The 19,964-nt window shown below is 37.6% G+C and overlaps 1 protein-coding gene across 1 annotated transcript in view; it reads left to right on the top strand.

The window, feature by feature from the left end:
* The window catches only part of adgra3 (adhesion G protein-coupled receptor A3), a 132,211-nt gene that overhangs the window by 46,256 nt on the left and 65,991 nt on the right, over nt 1-19,964 (top strand). The window contains exon 3 of the mRNA XM_043694002.2: nt 15,944-16,015. Coding sequence (XP_043549937.1) covers nt 15,944-16,015 — 72 coding nt within the window. The remainder of the gene's footprint in view (nt 1-15,943; nt 16,016-19,964) is intronic.

Genomic DNA, 19,964 nt, shown 5'->3' with positions numbered 1-19,964 from the left:
AACCTTTTCTGCATTGCTCCTAATGAAAATATATCTTTAAATAAGGTGACCACTACTGTATGCAGTGTTCTAGATGGACTTACTATTGCCTTGCACAACTGTAGCAAAATAATTGTACATTTATGTTCTATTCCCCGGCAATAAATGACAACATTTGCCTTCCTAATCACTTGCTGTATCTACATATTATCCTTTTGTGATTTGAGTACCAGTCATCCAGGTTGCTCTGTACCTCAGATGTCAGCAGTCTTATTCCGATTAAATAATATGCTGAATTACTGTTCTTCTGGTCAAAGTGGGCAAGTATACATTTTTCCACATTATAATCCATGTGACATATTTTTGCCTTACTCACTTTAAGCAAACTCCATTATGCTCTTCACCATTTACTTTCCGAATTAGCTTTATCATTAGCAAATATAGCAATGACGCATTCAAACCCAGCAACTTAATTGTGTCTTTAACATAAATTATAAATAGCTGAGGCCCCGACACTAATTCATCTGGCACTCCACTCTAGTATGTCCTGGCAACTTGGAAATGACCCAGTTGAGTTTACTGTATATTTTTTGTTAGATTAAATAATCCTCTATCATATTATTATTCCAGATCTTGCACCAGAAGCTCTTGACACAGTTGTTTCTGGAATGTTCCTTGCAACTCTGCAGTGAAAACAGATGCAAAATATCCCATCGCCATCCCACTTACCTTTCCCCAAGTCTCACCCCCCCCCCCCCCCCAATATATTTCTCAGCCCCCTTCCCCCTCCCCAGTCCTGAAGAAGGATCCAGCCCGAGATATGGATTCTCCTGCTCCTTGGGTGCTGCCTGACTTATTGTACTTTTTCCAGTGCCACATTTTATTGATTCTGCAAAATATTGGTTCAGTTCATCTGCTATTTCCTTATTTTTCATTTTAATTTCCAGGACACCCTGTGTAGAGGACCTGTACTCAGTTTTCATTTTAAATCCTTCAGTAATCCTAATTTCATATTTGTAGCAAGTTTTCTCTCATACTCTAACATTTCCCTTTTTAGTTCTTTAGTGTTTTACATATTCTATTCAATCTCCTGACCAGCCATTAGTCTTTGCAGAATATACACTTTTTTCAATTTGATATTATCTTTAACTTTCTTAGCTACTGACAGTGTATCCTTCCTCTAGTAATTTTGTTTTAAACTGGATTGCATCTTTGCTCAGTGACATGAGCTATTTCCTTTAATATCTGCCAATATCCCTTATTCCTTTACCTAATTTCCTAGTTCACTTAAGCGATGATACCAAATCTGAAGATGTAATATCTATTGTGAAAGACTAAGCTGGCTGGGATATTCCTCTGTAAAAGAGAAGGCTGAGAAGTGACATAATGAAAATCTTTAAAATTGTGAGCAATTTTGGGCCTCTTATGTAAGGAGAGTCATAGAGATGTACAGCATGGAAAACCACCTTCGGTCCAAGTCGTTCATGTGACCAGTTCCAACCACCAGCACCCGGCCCATATCCCTCCAAACCCTTCCTATTCATATACCATCCAGATGCCTTTTAAATGTTGCAATTGTATCAGCCTCCACCACTTTCTCTGGCAGCTCATTCCATACATATGCCACCCTCTGATGAAAATGTTGCCCCTTAGGTCCTTTTTATATCTTTCCCCTCTCACCCTAAACCTATGCCCTCTAGTTCTAGACTCCCCCACCCCAGGGAAAAGAGGTTGTGTACTTACTCGGTCCATGCCCCTCACGATTTTATAAACCTCTATACAGTCACCCTGCCACTCCAGCCTATTCAACCTCTACCTATAGCTCAAATCTTCCAACCTTGGCAACATCCTTGTAAGTCTTTTCTGAACCCTTTCAAGTTCCACAATGTCCTTCCGATAGGAAGGATCTCAGAATTGCACACAATATTCAAAATGTGGTCTAACCAATGTCCTGTACAGCTGCAACATGACCTCCCAACTCCTGTACTCAGTATTCTGACCAATAAAGGAAAGCATACCAAATGCCTTCTTCACTATCCTATCTACCTGCAACTCTAATTTCAAGCAGCTATGAGTCTGCACTCCAAGGTCTCTTTGTCCAGAGATGTGCTGGCATTGGAGGAGGTCTGATGTTTACAAGAATGATTCCGGGGGCTGAAAGCTGTCATGTGAGGAGTCATTGAGGACTCTGGGTTTGTACTCGATGGAGTTTAAATGGTTAGTTGGAGGTGGGGTGGTGTGTGGAAATCTAATTGAATTTTACTGAATACTGAGGAATCTGAATAGAATGGGCATGGACATGGTAGGGTGTAGGGCCACCCCTTTAGAACTGAGATGAGCAGGAATTTTTTCTTTTAGAGAGTGGTGACACTGGAATTCTTTGCCGCAGAGGGCTGTGGAGGCCAAGTCATTGAGTGTACTTAAGACAGAGATAAGTAGGTTCTTGATTGGAAAGGGGATCAAGGGTTACAGGGAGAAGGCAGGAGAATGAAGTTGAGAAACATATTAGCCATGATTGAATGCTGGAGCAGACTTGATGCACTGAATGGCCTAATTCAGCTCGTATAGCTTATGGTCTTTAGGAATGTGATGAAGTTGTTGATAGGGATGAAATTTGCAGTTATGGAGAACACCAAAAGTAAGGTCCTTAAGCATAAAACAGCCTGTAATAAATTCTAAATGGAATTCAGGAAACTCTTCTTTAGAGAATGTCATGCTACCAACAAGCCGAATAGTGCAAATGAATTTGAGGTGAAGAAAGATAAGCAAGTACATGGGGGTGAAATAAATAGCAGAATACCTAGTTAGGGTTGCTTTGAAATGGAATCGAAGGAGGTTTGTGGGGAGCACATACACTGCCATGCACCAGGAGGACTGAATGAAACCTCTTGTTTTAAAAAAAATGTTAGTTATGCTCCTCTTTATTCTCCCTTTTTTGGCGTGAAATCTTTGTTCAATATAATTTGGGAACATAAGTTAACGTTTGGAAATGTCTACTTCTTTAATTGGTTTTTAGAGTTTTGTTTCTGAATGCAATACGAAGAACAAAAAAAATCCTACTGTACTTTTCCACCAGATATATATTGCTGATGTCAACATATTGATGTGTTCTGAGCAATGTTTTCAAAGGAGCCAACTTCAAACTACCTGTATGATGAACTCATCCTATGTTGACATGGTGTTTACTTCCAGCCCTTATGATGTTGGAAGAAAGCTGAACTTCTCGTTTAGAGAATTTGAATCACCTGTTACAAAAATTGCTAGGCAACCAAAAATACAAATCCTTTTGCAGATTAGACCTAACAATATCCATGATCCTAATCAATTGCACATTCCAGTGTAGAAACATTTGAAGTGTAAGAAGAATGCTGTGCTGCTGTGGCACTTTTTCCTGGGTTGCTTCATATTATTATTTTAAACAAATTTCTTAAAATGACCAGTCGAGAAACTGATCACAAAAGTCTTATTCAATTAATTGATTGATCGTCAATATAGGAAGAAAAAGGAAGCTAGAAAATATAATTGTTTTATTCAATAAAAAAAAACAGGGTATCCAGCGATGTTAGGCCAATGGATGAGGTCTTTTTAATTAAAAAAAACTACCTTTGTTAAGACCACAGAAGGACCCAAAGATATTGACTTAAGTGTGGTAGGCATACTATGATGTACTGCCTTTAATTCTTCATGATAAGATCTTTTACTTCATTAAAGTAGGTAATAGATTTTCCACAGTTCAGCTCATAGCCTAACAATCTAATTCAACAGCTAATCACAATGCTGCAGTAAAACTCTTGGATGCAAATGCACAGCTCGGGGCTGTGAGAAAGACCTCTATCTTTCAGATAAATTGTATTGAAGCTTTAGCACTGACATATCGAGTACACGTTTGAACGAATGCAGAAAGTTGATGATAGTTGCATACCTGTGATCGTTTGACATAAAATAGTGTTGCGACGTGGGGTAAACTCTCCTGCTTAACTTAAAACAACAACACAGAAAAGATCTACCCCATACAGCAATCTGTAAACATTTGAGTGGTCAAGAACTATGTAAAGTAAAATTAACAATTTTATTTCTTAAAGTATAGCAGGGAATAACTAACTAGCCACTCTTTACAATTTCTTTCTCTAACCTATCTTTTACCTTCCCTTTTATAATACTAGTCTGATAAAACTCCCAATTAAGATTTACAAAACAACACTACTTATCTCAAAACTAGGCAGCTGTGGGTTCTTTTCTTTGGATCTTCCTGTGTCATCTTCTTAGGAATTTCTGCGTCACAGGTTACTGATCGTAAAGGTACCTTTTAAAGAGATCTATTTTTCAGGCAGTCCGCTTACACGTTGGGCTTGTCCATTCTCCTCAACTGTTCAATTTTCCCCCGGTCTTATACTCCAGAGCATTGGATTGTGTCATTGACTTTTAAGATTGTCAGTATACTCAATTCAAACTTGATTGTAAATTGGTAATTTTTTATTGGGGTATAATTTAAACTGGCTGAATTCAAATTTGTTTTTGTCTCCAGGCAATGAACTACTCAAGTTGTTCAACTCCGTGTTACAGACATTGTTACCTTATTGAGAACACTTGTTGCTGTGTCTGGTAGTTCTGCTGCTTTTAACTCTCTTAAGGATGCACCCACATCTTCATAACACCTCTCCCCTAGAAAAAAATGATGACTGATCATAATGAAAAAATGGCTTCATTTTTTTCTACCTTTTAAACACATTACCCTAACATACCGATAACTTTCATACAAGTTCACCTTAATGTCTTCCCAGATATTAAGTAAAGACAAATCTCATCGAAACTCTATCAGTTAAATCAGCGATAACACGTCTGCGATTACGTTCTTCTGACCCACAACATGTATGATTTGTAAGTTAAAAATCTGTAACATAAGACTCCATATAGTGTCATATTCTTATCTTTAAAAAGTTCTAAGAATGTAAGCGGATTGTGGTCAGTGTACACAATTGTGTCCGACACATTGCTTGTGACATACACATTAAAATGCTGTAAGGCCAGCATGGCCTCCACCTCCACCTGGACCTGTCTGACTTTGAGAGGATTAAGGTGTTGTTTTATCAGAGTAGTATTCCTGATGTCTACGTCATGTACAATAGCATTAGTCCTCCCCATCTGATTCTTACATATGCCCTTGTACAGTAGAACATAGAACATACAACATGTTGCACCGACCTGTGAACTATTCTCATCCCCCTACACTATCCCATCATCATCATCCATGTGCTTATCCAAAGATTGTTTAAATCTCCCTAATGCGGCTGAGTTAACTACATTGACAGGTAGGGCATTCGACACCCTTACCACTCTGAGCAAAGAACCTACCTCTGACATCTCTCTTAAATCTATCACAAATCTTTCAGTAACAAATCTTTCAGTAACAAATCTTTCAGTAACAAATCTTTCAACTCCCCGTTCTATGCTCCTGAGACAGATAGCTTACTAATCGATCATACTCCTCAAGGACGTCTTCATTTTTTAATCTATTTTGAGGCACCTCAAACTCCATATCATCTGGATTTGATTCCTCACTCTGCAGGGCAGTAACTAACACCTGTTTCTCCAGGTCATTCTTTCTAGAATAATAAATTTTCAACATGTTCACATGACATACCTGATACCTTTCTTTTCTAAATGGCATCTTTACGAAATGGTTCACCTGACCCAACTTTTTCTCAGTTTGATAGGGATCATTAAACCTGGCTTTGAAGGGATCTCCTATCAGTGATAACAGTACTAACATGCCATCCCCTTGGGAAAACGTTCGAGCCTCAGAGCTTTTATCTGCCACCTGCCTCATTCTAGATTCTGCTCTTTTTAGCTGCTGTTTAGCTAACTCACCTACTCGATTTAATCTCTCCCTCACCTCCGATACATAATCTAAGTGTGAGTTCTCCGACTTTGGACCTGTCAATTTTTCTTTAATTAATTTCAAAGGGCCTCTTACTTCATGACCAAATATTTACTCAGTTCACTCCCTTCGAGTAGATTCATTTGGTGCGTCTCAAATGGCAAACAATACGAATGGGATACCTTTCTCCCAATCATTTGGGTAATCCTGACAGTATGCGCTCAACATGGTCTTCAAGGTCTGATGCCACTTTTTTAAAGCTGCTTGGGATTCAGGATTTTACGCAATGGATTTAAAGTGCTGCACATCGAAACTATCCATTACCTCTTTAAAGCCGAGCAGTAAAATTTGACCCTTGGTCCAACTAATCTCTCTGTGTAGCTAATACCATGTGAAGAAAGCTACTAAGTCCTCTACCACCGTTTTTGTCTTGATACTCTGAAATGGAATTGCCTCCGGAAATCTGGTAGACACATCCATTACGGTTAACAAGTACTGGTTCCCACTTTTAGTTTTCTGAGGGGACCTACACAATCAATTATAACTGGTGTGAAAGGTTCTTCAAATGCAGGAATTGGCAACAAAGATTTTATTAACGCTTGTGGCCTACCTACTATTTGGCATGTATGACACGTACGGCAAAAGGTAACCACATCCTTCTGCATTCCAGGCCAATAAAAATATTTTTGTACCTTAGCTTGAGTCTTTCATACCCCACTGTGACCTCCTACAGGTAATTCATGTGCTACCCGTAACACTTCATATCTGTATGCTATCGGCAACATAATCTGGTGCACTTTGGTCCAATTCTCCTCTGCACTAACCTGCCTTGGTCTCCATTTCTGTCTGAGGATTCTATCTTTCAGATAATAACCCTCTGGAATATTGTCTGCCTCCTTTACAGAGTATGCATCCACATATGTATATATCTTTTATTGTCTTGTCTTGCTGTTGCAAATCTCTCAGCCTTTCAGGACTGAACACTTCTGTCTGATCCTCTGCCTGTAAAGTTTTGCCTGCACTATTACGTCAAACAGGATATTTGCTGACTGAACCTCAACTCCTTCATCTTTCTCTTTACTTTTCACTTCGTGCTGTGACTTATGATTGTGGGATCTGGTTATCACACAGTCTGGGAAAATACCAGGATATTTCTGTTTTAACTCATCAGTTTCTTGGTCTTCCTTGGGCTTCTTCACAACAAGGGATGTCACTCCCACTTTGGATTCTGCCAAATCATTCCCAAGAGCAAACTGAATTCCTGGAACTGACACTCTGTCAATCATTCCTGCTGTAACTTCCCCAGTCTTGAGTTGGCATCCAACCTGATCTTACATTGGGGAATGCTAAATTTCTGTCCATCTATCCCACAAATTACCACACTGTCAGGTAACAGATCAGAAAGAGTGCATATTTGCTCATCCCTTACTGTCAGCAACTGGTATCTCTCAAAATCATAACTCCTTTTCCTTGTTCCCTTGTTCTTTCTGAGTAAACTTTACCCACAGAGGTGAATTCTTTGTAGAGATCAGGTACTAACTCCATACCCAGACCCTGTCTGGGCTGTGCTCTCTCCTGCAGCTCCTTGGCTCTTCTTGGGGTCTCCTTTACTACCTTCACTAATGCCACTGGCTTAGCTTCTTTTACCACATCTTTTCCTACAGCACCTTTCTTTAATGACCGGCACCGAATCCTGTCCCACTTTACCACAGTGGAAATACCTGAGACATTTCACCTCCTTTCCACCCTCTTGAGCTTTTTTATCCTGTGGTAAAATCTTACCAGTGCTCTCTACTCTTGGTTTAATGGTGTAGGGTCTCCCCTTCTCTCAACTTCTAACCTTTATAGAACAAAATTCTGGCCAGAAGCTTGTCTTATGCATCAACATGTACTCATCTGCTAATTCTGCTGCCCTTCTCACTTCCTGAACTTTTTGTTCTTCCATGTGAATTCTTACCATCTCTGGAGGCGAGTTTTTAAACTCCTTCAGCAGAATAATCTCTCTTAGAGCCTCAAATGTCCTATCTATTTTCAAAGAATGCACCCATCAGTCAAAATGACTATGGTTTAATTCTTTCAAACTCAACAGAAGTCTGACCTGGTTTCTCCTTTGTGTTTCTGAACCGCTGTCTATATGCATCTGGTACCAATTCCTAAGCACTTAAAATAGCCCGTTTAACCCCTCTTCATAATCTCTTGACACCTCATTCTGACGATGCGGCAAATACCTCATCAGCTCTGCCGACCAGTTTAGTCTGAATTAGCATTACCCATAAATCTTCGGACCACTCCATCTGCTTAGCCAATTTTTCAAGTGAAAAAAAGAAGACTTCAACATCTTTCTCATCAAAATATGACAGAGTTTTGACATTTTTATATATATATATATATATATATATATATATATCACTACCTTCTCTTTTAATCTCCATCCTGTTAACTTGAATTTGCTAAGTCGCAACTTTTCAAGTTCAAATTCTCTCTCTCTTTCTCTCTCCCTTTCTTCTCTCTCTTTGCTCAGCCAAGAACTTTTCTGTCTCTCTCTTTCTCTCTCTCCCTTAGTTTATCTTCTAACTCCATTTTCCTTAATTGTAATTTAAGTTTTTCTACCTCTACTGCACTTGTCTGTTTCTCTGACACATTGAAGTGTTTGAGTAACCCCTTTACAATTTCAGCTTTACTTTTGTCCTTGGTTAAACCTAAATCTAACTTATTTGCTAATTCTAAAAATGTGGCCTTTTTCTTTCCTTCTAAACTTTCTTGGCAAATTTGAGAATCATCTCCTAATCCCAGAACTGCTTTTGCAATTTTAAGAGCCATTTCCCTCACTTTTAATTTAGTTAACCACAAGTCACCTGCATTTTATTTAAAGATCTAGGACACTAACCTGCAAGTGTTTAAATCTGATGGGATTTTTTTGTACCCCCAAATCTATTCAAATCTGTCTAAACCAGTTCAAATCACAGATCTGAGCCCCCCAAATTATTCAAATGCTGACGACGAGCTCCCAAACTGTCCAGACACTTGGTAGACTCTCCTGCTTAACTTAAAACCAACAACACAGAAAAGATTTTTCCCATGCAGCAATCTGTAAAAATTTGAGCGGCCAAGAACTATGTAAAGTAAAATTAACAACTTTATTTCTTAAAGTATAGCAGGGAATAATTAACTAACCACTGTTTACAATTTCTTTCTCTAACCTATCTTTTACCTTCCCTTCTATGATACTAGTCTAATAAAACTCCCAATTAAGATTTACAAAACAACACTTCTCATCTCAAAACTAGGCAGCTGTAGGTTCTTGTCTTCGGATCGTCCTGTATCTTCTTTTCTCCTTGTTAGGAGTTTTTGTATCACAGGTTACTGATCGAAAAGGTACCTTTTTCAGAGAGCTATTTTTCAGGCAGTCTGTTTTACATGCTGGACGTGTCAGTTCTCCTCTCGACTATTCAATTTCCCCCCAGTCTTATACCCCAGAGCATCGGATTGTGTCATTGGCTTTTAAGATTGTCAATATACTCAATTCAAACTTGATTGTAAATTGGTAATTTTTTATTGGGGTATAATTTAAACTGATTGGCTGAATTCAAATTTGTTTTTGTCTCCAGGCAATGAACTACTCAAGTCGTTCAACTCCGTGTTACAGACATTGTTGCCTTATTAAGAACACTTGGTGCTGTGTCCGGTAGTACTGTTGCTTTTAACTCTCTTAAGGGTACACCCACATCTTCATAACAATAACAATGCTGCCACTGCTGTTGTGGCCTTGTTCAAATAATATTGAATGGTTAACAATAATGTACCTTGGTCTGTTTGGTGGTGATAGTGAACAGTTTTGTCGGATAGACTAATGTTGATCATATTCCTTGTTCTGCAGTTCTTGAGCTGTACTGAGGCCAGGAGAAAAAATTATGTCGAGATTGCTGACAGCACTGAGAGATTTTGTGGGGATTGCCATGTTATTACTAGATTTCCAAACTTTCATAGTACTTATTTGCCACAGTGCAAGTAAGATGTAATAACCAAATAAAGTTGTAAATTTGGGAATAAAAAGTCACCGTGTAGGGAGAATGCAATAAGATTTAATCTGTCTTGGCAGTAGTATTATCCAGGGTAAACAGCTTTCGCGTGCTAAGTAAGGAATTTTTAGCAATAGTAGTAGCACAGACTGTTTCTGCCATTTTTGCCATGGATCAAGTGAGTTTTTTCATTTTAAGTTAAGTTTAAAACATTGCAGCAAGACTGATGTTCAAATATCATGTTGTACTGAGTTATTGCAGTACAGTACTTTCTCTGTAATTAGGGATTTCCTGAGCTTTGGTCAAATAGTGGTAGTAATGCTGGTCTATATTTCATTTGTTTTGACTGATTCCTCCTTGTGGTAAGCATCGGGTGGAGCTTTCAACTTTGGGTCATTAAAACCTGTAAGTTGTTAGTGTTGTACTTCTATCCTTCTCTACTTTGTCTCCTTCCTGTGTGCTTTTCAAATCATACTAAGGACTCATCACGTTTTGGCTCTTCGATTTATTCTTTAGTTACTTCTGGATTCATTATCCAGTTTGGATATATGATGGAAGTGAAACCTTTAATTACTAAAGCAGAAATTAGTGTGTTTTTAGAGAAAAATACATTAGGCTAAGTAGAAATCAGATCTCTTTGTGCAAAGTTACTATGAGTAAGACAGTTCAGAAAAGCGTTCATTTTGATGGATGTGAAAAAGGTTTTAATAAAAAGTGCTGGAGGCTGAATTGTTACAAACTTTAAATCACATTATGAAAATGTCCATTATATTTGTCAAATAAACCTGGCCAATATAATTATTTCAGATCTTTTTTAATCAAAATTATTAATATAAACCTTCACATTCGAGGAGAATTGTTTGTTTCACCTGATGTAAAATGATCCTCTTGGAAATAAAGAGACTTCTCCATCACAGTTGCCTCTGGCTGAGAGCCACAGAACTGAGCATGTATCAGTTACCATTTTGGCTTTGGCCTGCTAACCCCAGTTCTTAAATGTAAAGTTAGGAACCAGCTGGGACTGGAGTCATGCCAGCAGTTCTGGAAAGCTTTGGAAAGCTAATGTACCAAGTGCCTTTATCACTGGTCAACCAAAAGTATTTCTTGGTGAGGAAGGTACATTCTCTTGACATTTTCACCATGAAATATTTATAGCTTGTATACTTTTGAGGTACTGCCCCTTCGCTTTTTCACAGGATCAGGCATTCTGTGAATTTTACATGTGCACTTGTATCATATTGAAATTCTTTTCAGACTGAAAAATGTTTTCTTTCTTTCGCTCTTTCTTTCTTTCTTTCTCTCGCTGTTTCTCTCTCCCTTCCTTCCTTCTTTCCTTCCTTCCTTCCTTCCTTCCTTCCTTCCTTCCTTCCTTCCTTCCTTCCTTCCCTTTGCCTCCCCCAACCCCCACCAAGTAATTGGAAATATCAGTTTCAAGGAATCATATTTCTTTCTAGCCATCCCATACCCCCGGCTTCCTCTTGTCATGGGAATACTTGTGCCATTTTTAGTATCAGGAATAGATATCTATACCTATTCAGTTTTTTTTTATTCTTCCTTCTCTTTTTGGTAATTGAGTAGGTTACAGAGAATGTATGGCTTTCATCATGTTTGTATATATCTGTCTGTGCTTGCCATCCATGCATATGTGTGCTTTTACGAATCATCATTGAATGTGGTCAAGTCTTTTTCAATGTTAACAGGTCTCAATTTGCAATTATATGGCTGTCATCTTTTATTGCGCAAAACGGAATTGAGAGTCTCTCATTGAATTAAAATACAAAAGTGTCTGTATTTGAACAGTTTTTTAAAAAATAGTTTAAGGAAAACTTTGAAAGGGAGACATATTTGTGGAATATTTCAGTTTAGCTACTTAAAGGCTGGCAAAGATTGCAAGTACGAAAAGTACAAAATCAAACTAGCCAATAGTGTTGGAAAACAAATTCTTGTCCACAACTCAGGAAATTTTTATGAATGTCTCTTAAAAACACATGGAAAATAAAGGTCACTGTTTAACTTTAGATGGAGACTGAGGAGCATCAGTTCTTTGCTGCATTAGTTGTAGATAATAGACATGAACTTATATAATTACCATTAATCGTGAGAGCTTTCCAAAGTGCTTCATATCCAATTCTTAACGTTTTAAAACAAACTTGATTTAAAATTCTTTCTGTTGAATGAAAATTGGTTAACGGACGACCTTCTGTGCTGTAAGTAATGTAGAATTCTGTGTAAAATGCCAAGATATTACTGTGTATTTTATCAAACAGATAGTTCTTCTTTAACGCTGTAGTTGTGTTGCAGAGAAAACCCCATTTATAGAAATAATTGGGCTATGGGAAAAGTGGGGTTAGAAGCAGACCAGCAAGAAATGTAACTCACAATCGCTGAAAAATCATCCAAATGTTTAACGCAAAGTAGAGCACAGCCTGAGTAAAGGTTGAAGTCATATTTATTAATGAAACAAAAGTAAATTTAACACAGTACATTTTTAAAAATGAAAGAAAGCTGCTCCCTATACAGTACCTCTGACTGAAAGCTGCTCTGTCAGCAGCTGACATTGCGCATGCGCAGAAAGGCATGGGAGCTTCGGCCCAGACGTCAGCGCCTGCGCAGAATGGCACAAAGACTAGCACTGATGTCACGCATGCATGAAATGGTGCAGGCACTGGTGCATGTGCAGAACAGTACAGACATCGGCGCATGCACCTAGGGAAGCGCATGAACTGATCCCTACCAGAAACGGACTTTGCCATTGGAGGTAAGCATTCTCAAAACTACAGTTCCCTAATTCTTCAGTGACATTATAGCCAATTTGCTCTGCTGAAACGTGCATTATCCCAGAATTACTTGTACTTATTTTGCTTTAGGTTTCGTACGGAAACCTCTGTGTTTCCTGATCATAAAATTGACCTAATATTGGAAAGCTCATAATTTTGGAACAGGGCTTTAGGGAGCATGTTCATTGTGCAAGTGACTGAAACCTTAGGCATGTTCGGTGTACCACCTTTACATTCTTCACGGAGCCTCTATAGTACTTAGTAATTTAATCACAAACTTGAGCTTTTCCTTCTTTAATGTCGATTTTCCTATTTATGAAATAATTTGGAACACTTTTACAGCATTAAGTATGCTGTACAATGAAAATTGTTATTTTGCAGATTCTTTAATTAAATGACCTCAAGTCAATTTCTAATATATCTTATTTTTATGAAATGGAAATGGAAGCAATTCTTTTTCTGAATATTCCATTCTCAAAGTTGAGGGAGGGGTACAATGCTATTGGGTCAAAATTTCAATTCCCAAGGGTAGACATAGGCATGTGGATATAAATAACAAAGTGAGCATGTCACTGATTCCTGGTTTGGGCATTTGCAGTTTGGGGTGACATCGACTAGCCTTTCAGAAAATGGGTGGTCATTAAAGTATTTTGAGGTGGCTGCATTTCCTCATTTTTGATTTTAATCTTTGTTGCTATTTTTCTTCTTCATCTTGTCAGTGACTAATTTTCAGTTTTATATGTTGAGAAAAAATGCCAACTTGATGAAAATCTATTATTTAAGTAACTAGTGGATCTGAGTTTGTTTCATGTAATTCAGTACAACTAACTTGTCCTCATTGAATTGAAAAAGAAATGTAATTGGGTACGGCATTAATAATTGGAAGACATTTCAATTGCTTGAAATTAGCAACAGACTTCTCAGGCTGCTGTGAACCAATATGAAGTTAAATCTGGTTTAAGAAAACTTTTATAAATCCAAACAAGTCAGTGAGGAAAAAATGTTGTCTGGCATTTCACACTAAAGGAAATAAATGATAAAAGGTCTTCAGACTAAAAAGAAGAAAGCTGCAGGTTTTTCTGGCAGTGGAAAAGATCAAAAATAGTCTGAACTTATGAATGACTTCTAACCTTGTTGCAACTGGAACTAAGTATTATCGGTGGCCTTGTCAATGAAGACAGCTTTGCTTGAAGCCGGAATGATGCAGTTAGGGAAATAGAGCAAAAGTAGTGAATAGATAAACAAAATTGACATATCTTCAGCAGAGACTGTTGATCGTGTAGTATGCTTGTGGGATAATAAGAAATAGCATGGATTTTTGATATTGAATAGAAGTAAATGAGTGAAAAGCCAAATGAAGAAAGAAAGAAGCAAATATATTCAATGGAGAAGAGCTGAGAATTAATCAGTTATGCAAAATATATAGAGGTGAGTAATATAAATTGACTTGATATCACGTTCGTGCCTTAATTTGTATATGATCGGAGTTTGGTATGCAAGTGCATTACTGGTGCATGATTCTGCGGCCTGAGGGAATTGATGCTGAGGGTTAGTGCAGCTATGCTTTCTGTCAAACCCAGAAAATAGAGTGCTGAAAACATATTGTTTTAAGACCTCTTTTAAAACTTAAGTACTGGGTCAGTGAAACTTAAGCAAATGGAGGCAGTTATTCTGTGTTGAAAACTTCGTTTATTTATGAAGAAAAAACTGGGTACATTAATTAGGATCTTTTAAGGATTCCTGTTTTAAAAGTTAAGTTCCTAATTTCTGAAAAATTGAATTAACATTTAAACTGTAGCTCCACCAAGTGGCGAATTCCCCATGTTTAGCTAAGTATATATATGATGTGGAAAAACTGGCAGTACATAATTTTTAAAATTTTTTAAATGTAATTGTTTTATCTCTTTCCCCCTGAGCTGAAGTGGCAGCCTACCAGATGTCACTATCTTCTCACCTAAAACATTAATGGGTTCTAAAATATGCAGTCACTCAGCTACTTTTCCAACCCCTATCTGTAATCTTAGAATAGTTATAATGCCAAAGGAGGTCTGTGAAGCTATTGTGTCAACACTAGTTTTGACAAACTTTGACAAACATTTTACCTTTGACATATACTTGAACTTGGAGTTTCTTGTCAGCTCCATTGACTTCCGATGCAATGGCAACCTCCAATGAGACATTTTTGCACTCTTCTGTCTTTCTTCCTCGATCTTCACTCATGTTTTTAACCCCCACCGAAGTGACACTTCCAATCTAAGTGAAACACTTTATCCTCCCAGCAATCAGCCACTCTTCCATCCTCCCACTCTCTCCTCAAGTGGTGTTTCCCAAGGTTGAGCAATGTAACCATTCCTTCTCCTACGAGATACATTCAACTCTGATAGACACTTTTCAATTTTGTGCCTTCTGATATCCTGTCCACTTCTAAGCTGCATCCTTAATCTCTGTTCCCATCGTCCACATCTCCTTTGCCTATTCTATTCACCTCTGTCTGTTTTCTCCTTTTCATCTTTTTCCTCCTCCACATTTCTGGGTTCTTCCTTTCTTGATCTTTCTTCCCTTCACACTCTTTCCTACTCTCCATCAAATCTACATGCTCTTTCTTTTCATCTTTCCTTACACTCATCACTCCTTTCCCATTTCAAAGGTAGGTTTTAAGATCTTCAAAGAGCAAGGTAAGGCTGTGGTGCTAATGGAGACAGAGTCAGGGCTTTAATTTATGTGACGACGTCAGATTTGCATTTAGCAAGAAGTGGGGTGTTGGATGGTGTCAGTACAGGAAAGAGACCTCTGGGTATGATTGGCAACATTCAAAGAATGGTAAATCGGGTAAGTGAAAATAGTGGACTATCTTTTATGAAGATCAATTTGATTTCATGTAGGTATAAGATAACTTGAAGAAAAGATACTGATAATAAATACTTGAAGATAGTGGAATAGTATTGCATTCTTATCCAAACTTGGATAAAACTGAAAATGTTTGCTGCCTCTTACAGATTGTGTTTAGTGTGGTATTTCAGTAATGGATCAAGAGGTTTGGGACAATGCCACTACTTTCAGGAGGTGTGCAATTAATAGGTGACTCTTTTGTTACAGAAAATGTTTCCATTGCAAATATCAACACCAAAGTGTGACTGAAAATAATTGTGATACAAAAGATATGATAAATGTGGCCAAGGAGTACATTCCAACTGGCAAATTTGTAAATTTTATTTTTGACTGTAAAGGATGTAATGCTACATATAAAATCAGTGGGTATTCTGACTCTTTTTCTGTTTTTTTTTTGACAGGATCTTGAGCAACAATAAGTTAACAGAATTGAAGAATCGCTCATTTATTGGACAATTATACCTGGAGAGATTGTAAGTATCAACTTTTTGTTTTATTTCTTAACCAGGTAAATCTATATGCAAGATTGTATCATCCTCAGGAGTTTCTCCTTGACATGATTCGTCAGCTATCAGCTGAAAAGCCTGGACAAAGTTGATTAATCTTGGAGTGAAACAAATTTAGATTGAGAAGTTCAAAGATTTTTGAATGAGGTGGCTTATCATGCTCTAGTAACAACAAAAGCTCACTGGTTCCCAACAAAGTGGATTAAGTACAATCAATATGCATTGGCATGGTGACTTGACTGGACTAGTTAGAACAAGGACAGGTACTAATCGTTCCACGCAGCAAATTTCCCTGAATGCTATTGGCGTGGACTTTCTAGGCAGAAATGTATTTTAAAGTTCAGATGGAAACTTAACATAAGGAACAGAGGTGCATGAAATCATAGAGTCATAGAGGTGTACAGCATGGAAACAGACTCTTCGGTCCAAATCATTCTGGAAGATTGTCTTACTTTTGATTGAAAGCGTTAACTGGAGATATTACAGTATTTATAAACATAACTGGTGAATATATAATTAATGAAATGAGGTGAGATGGTGGGATGTGACACATTTAATAGCTTGCATCCCAGCTGACTCCCATAGCACCATCCGACAATCTACCACAATATGTTGGCAACCTGACATTGGAGTTGCTTCACTCTTCAGTTCTCATTTCTGGAAATCTCAGTGGTTCATAACTACTTTTGTGTCTGATTCATCTTGCTCTGATTTTCTTATATGGTTCTAGCATTCTGACCTTGCACAAACATGGGCAGTAGATAGCTAGCCAATAAGTCACTCTTGAGCCCCTTGGTTCCAGCGCTTGGCAGACAACTAAGGTCAGCATGTTCCTATCATCCAGTAAAAAATTCATTTGACCAACCATTGCAAGCATTCAAGGCAACAACTTGGTCCACGTTTCAGATTCCTCCATCTGCCCTAATTAGGCACCAGTGCCTGTGTTTACCAGGACCATTCCACCTTACTCATTCTGTCTGTCTGTTCCAATGTCATGCCTCTGATTCTAACACTACTCTGTCCTGCTACAGTTCTCTGTTTTGTTCACTCTGAATTGCATTTTAATGTCTGCTTCCTTTCCTAAAGTAAGCGAGTTATAACTAACTACACCCATACGTTGTCGATAGAAAGAACACATTTTCAGCACATGCTGACATTAAAAAGAGAAAGTGCTGGAGAAACTCAGCAGGTCTGGTAGGATTTGTGGAGAGAGAAACAATCATGTTTCAAGTCTAATATTATGACTTCTGAAGAGCCCATAAAGAGTTATATCAGACTCAAAACATTTTAATGTTGTTTCTGTCTCCGTAAATGCAGTCAGAATGAAAGCAATGTTTGGAAGATTGAGGTTGTGGGGGGAAACAACTGCCAGATCAACCATGCAAGAAGTGCAATGTATCCAATAGGAGAAAAACTATGCTCTGTATACAATTTGGATGTTGACCAAATAACAGATGCTTCATACCATAATTTCCCTGACACTCTTGTGGATCTCTGTCTACCGCATAGTCTCAGATGATCACGGTTTTCTTATACCTGAATTATATTTGGATTGAAAGTAATGTATACCATCTGTTAGCTCATATGGAATCCTGGCTTGGTTGAACATGCACAGCCAGTGCTTGACACCTTCTCATTGTCTATCTATAAAGTTTTATAAAGCAAAATGTTTCCATCTAACTTCAGTTTCATTGACCCTTTCTATTGCCTATTTTTAAGGATCTGGTTGGTTTGAATGATGGTGTGATTTCTGACGTAAAAACAGAGGGTGCTGGAAATACTCAGCAGGTTTGATACTACCTGTGCAAAGAGAAAAATGTGATGTTTTAGTTTAATTATGATTTTCCTTGAAGCAGTTTGTTTAGTACGTCATAGGTACGTGAGCCTTGCAGAAGTATATTAAATTCATAATTGTCATGCCAATTCCACCCTTTCTCCAAATAAAACCTGGATTGTTTATTGAAATCAAAAACAAAACATTCTCCAGTCACACGCAGTTGTAGAGAGAATAAGTGGGTTCGATATTAAACATATTAGTCAAATAATGGACAGGAACATCAAGACTCAAGTGAAAGAGTGCAGAAGCCGTAGAGAAGTATGGAATGTACAAGGGGAAAGTGCAAGAATAGCAGGAAGTTTGGAGTGGATGTGAGGACTGCTTTTTTCACTGAAGATAATGGGTTTTTAGAATTTGTTGGCTGTAAGGGGGATAGAGGTAGAAACCAGTCAGATAATTTAATAAATATTTAAATGTATATTTGCAGTACCAAGACACAGAAGGTTATGGGGCAAGTGCTGGAAAATGTGATTGGAATAGTTAGGAGTGGTGCAGAGTTGATGGGCCAAATGGCCTTTTCTTGTGCTGGTGAATTCTGTGACTACAACTATCCTTCCTTTTGGTTTCTAATGTGTACTAAGAAAAATGGCATGTTAAACCACACATTCCTAAAAAAAAGACACTTACTTATATGAAAGCATGTAAAAACTAAGTTAGGTTCCTGACCTGTAATCTACATTAAAAACCAACTTGCTGCCTTGAAGCAAACTTGCCCAAAACTCATCTTTTTACTTATTGCCACTATTCGTATTTACTACTTTTATTATTGTACTTAATATTCTTCCTACTTACATTATCATATTAATCATTTGAAAAATTAGACAGTAGAGACAATGCCAGTCCCACTATTATCAATTCTTGCTTTGAACATTTAGTGTATAAAGTGAGCAGAGTTAACATAGACAATATGGATAACTAGCTCCTGTATTTCTTGTGAAAAAAATTTGATAAATTGGTTTCATCCTGTTTGATTTGTGAATAAATTATTTTAGGCTGGATTATGCAAAAAATATTTTTGTTTCATCTTTGCAACCCATTGAATTCCTATTAAAACTACAATCTTTACACCTTCATAACATTTCCTTCAATTGACCAACATTAAAATAGAGGAACAAAATATTGGCTATCCTAGGAAAAAGTAATTTTTTATTGTTAAAATTGTATGCCTCTGCAGATGTATTTTGAGATTCGGTGGTGTTGGTTGTACCTGTTAGCAGCCTGAACATCTTACTCAGTGGAATTTGACTTTCACTGTCCTCTCTCTGGCAGTGGTGTAATTATTTCTTCCTGTGACCTGAAATTTAAATCTGTGGCTTTTGCACATATTTCTTCAACTTCTGCAAGTGGAATAAATTAACATTAGATGAAGTGAGGTTTAATTCAAATTGTTCGCATTGCTTTGGTCCAAAAAAGGTTGGCCATATAATACAGTGATGATCAGCTTCACTTAGTTCACTTTGTTTTTTTATGGTCTTAGGATATGTTTTGAAATGAACTCATTGTTTTTATATAGGCAACTTCTGAAGCTAATCTCTGTACTACAATGTTCCACATGTGGCACCGAGGCAAATGAGTAGCTGTTTTCTTTAGTGTGGTAGTTGAGAAAGGACTGTTTCCTGGAAGATCACAACAAGCAAACTTTAATTTGTACCTTTAATCAACTATAGTTTATATTTTTTTGATCGGAGACCCTCAAGCCTCTGTATTTCAAATGACATTCCTGCCCAATCAGCATTAAAACTTTGGCTTGCTAAATGAGTCTTGCTGGCGCCCAAATTTTCCAAACTTTCCAAGCTGTAGCATCAGATCACTCTGTCCATTCTTTCTTAAAGCTATCGCATACTATTTGCCATTTAAAGAGATGCCGACTTTGTGACTTCTCAACAACATAGCCCAAGCTTTGCAAACCATCCCAGGTAATGCATAACAAATTAAAACTTTTCCTCATTAAGCACAGGTACAATACAGTCATTTAAACTTTACTGATGTAAATGTGCCAATGAGATGAAATCTAACAGATTTTAACAAGCATAACTATTTTGCTTTGTGCTGGATATGACTCTAACCATTGTAGTGCTT

The sequence above is a fragment of the Chiloscyllium plagiosum genome, unplaced genomic scaffold, assembly GCF_037043375.1.
Source record: "Chiloscyllium plagiosum isolate Xiang-an unplaced genomic scaffold, Cpla_swu_hap1 HiC_scaffold_1, whole genome shotgun sequence".
Taxonomy (NCBI): Eukaryota; Metazoa; Chordata; class Chondrichthyes; order Orectolobiformes; family Hemiscylliidae; genus Chiloscyllium; species Chiloscyllium plagiosum.
This window is presented reverse-complemented; position numbering and strand designations above follow the sequence as displayed.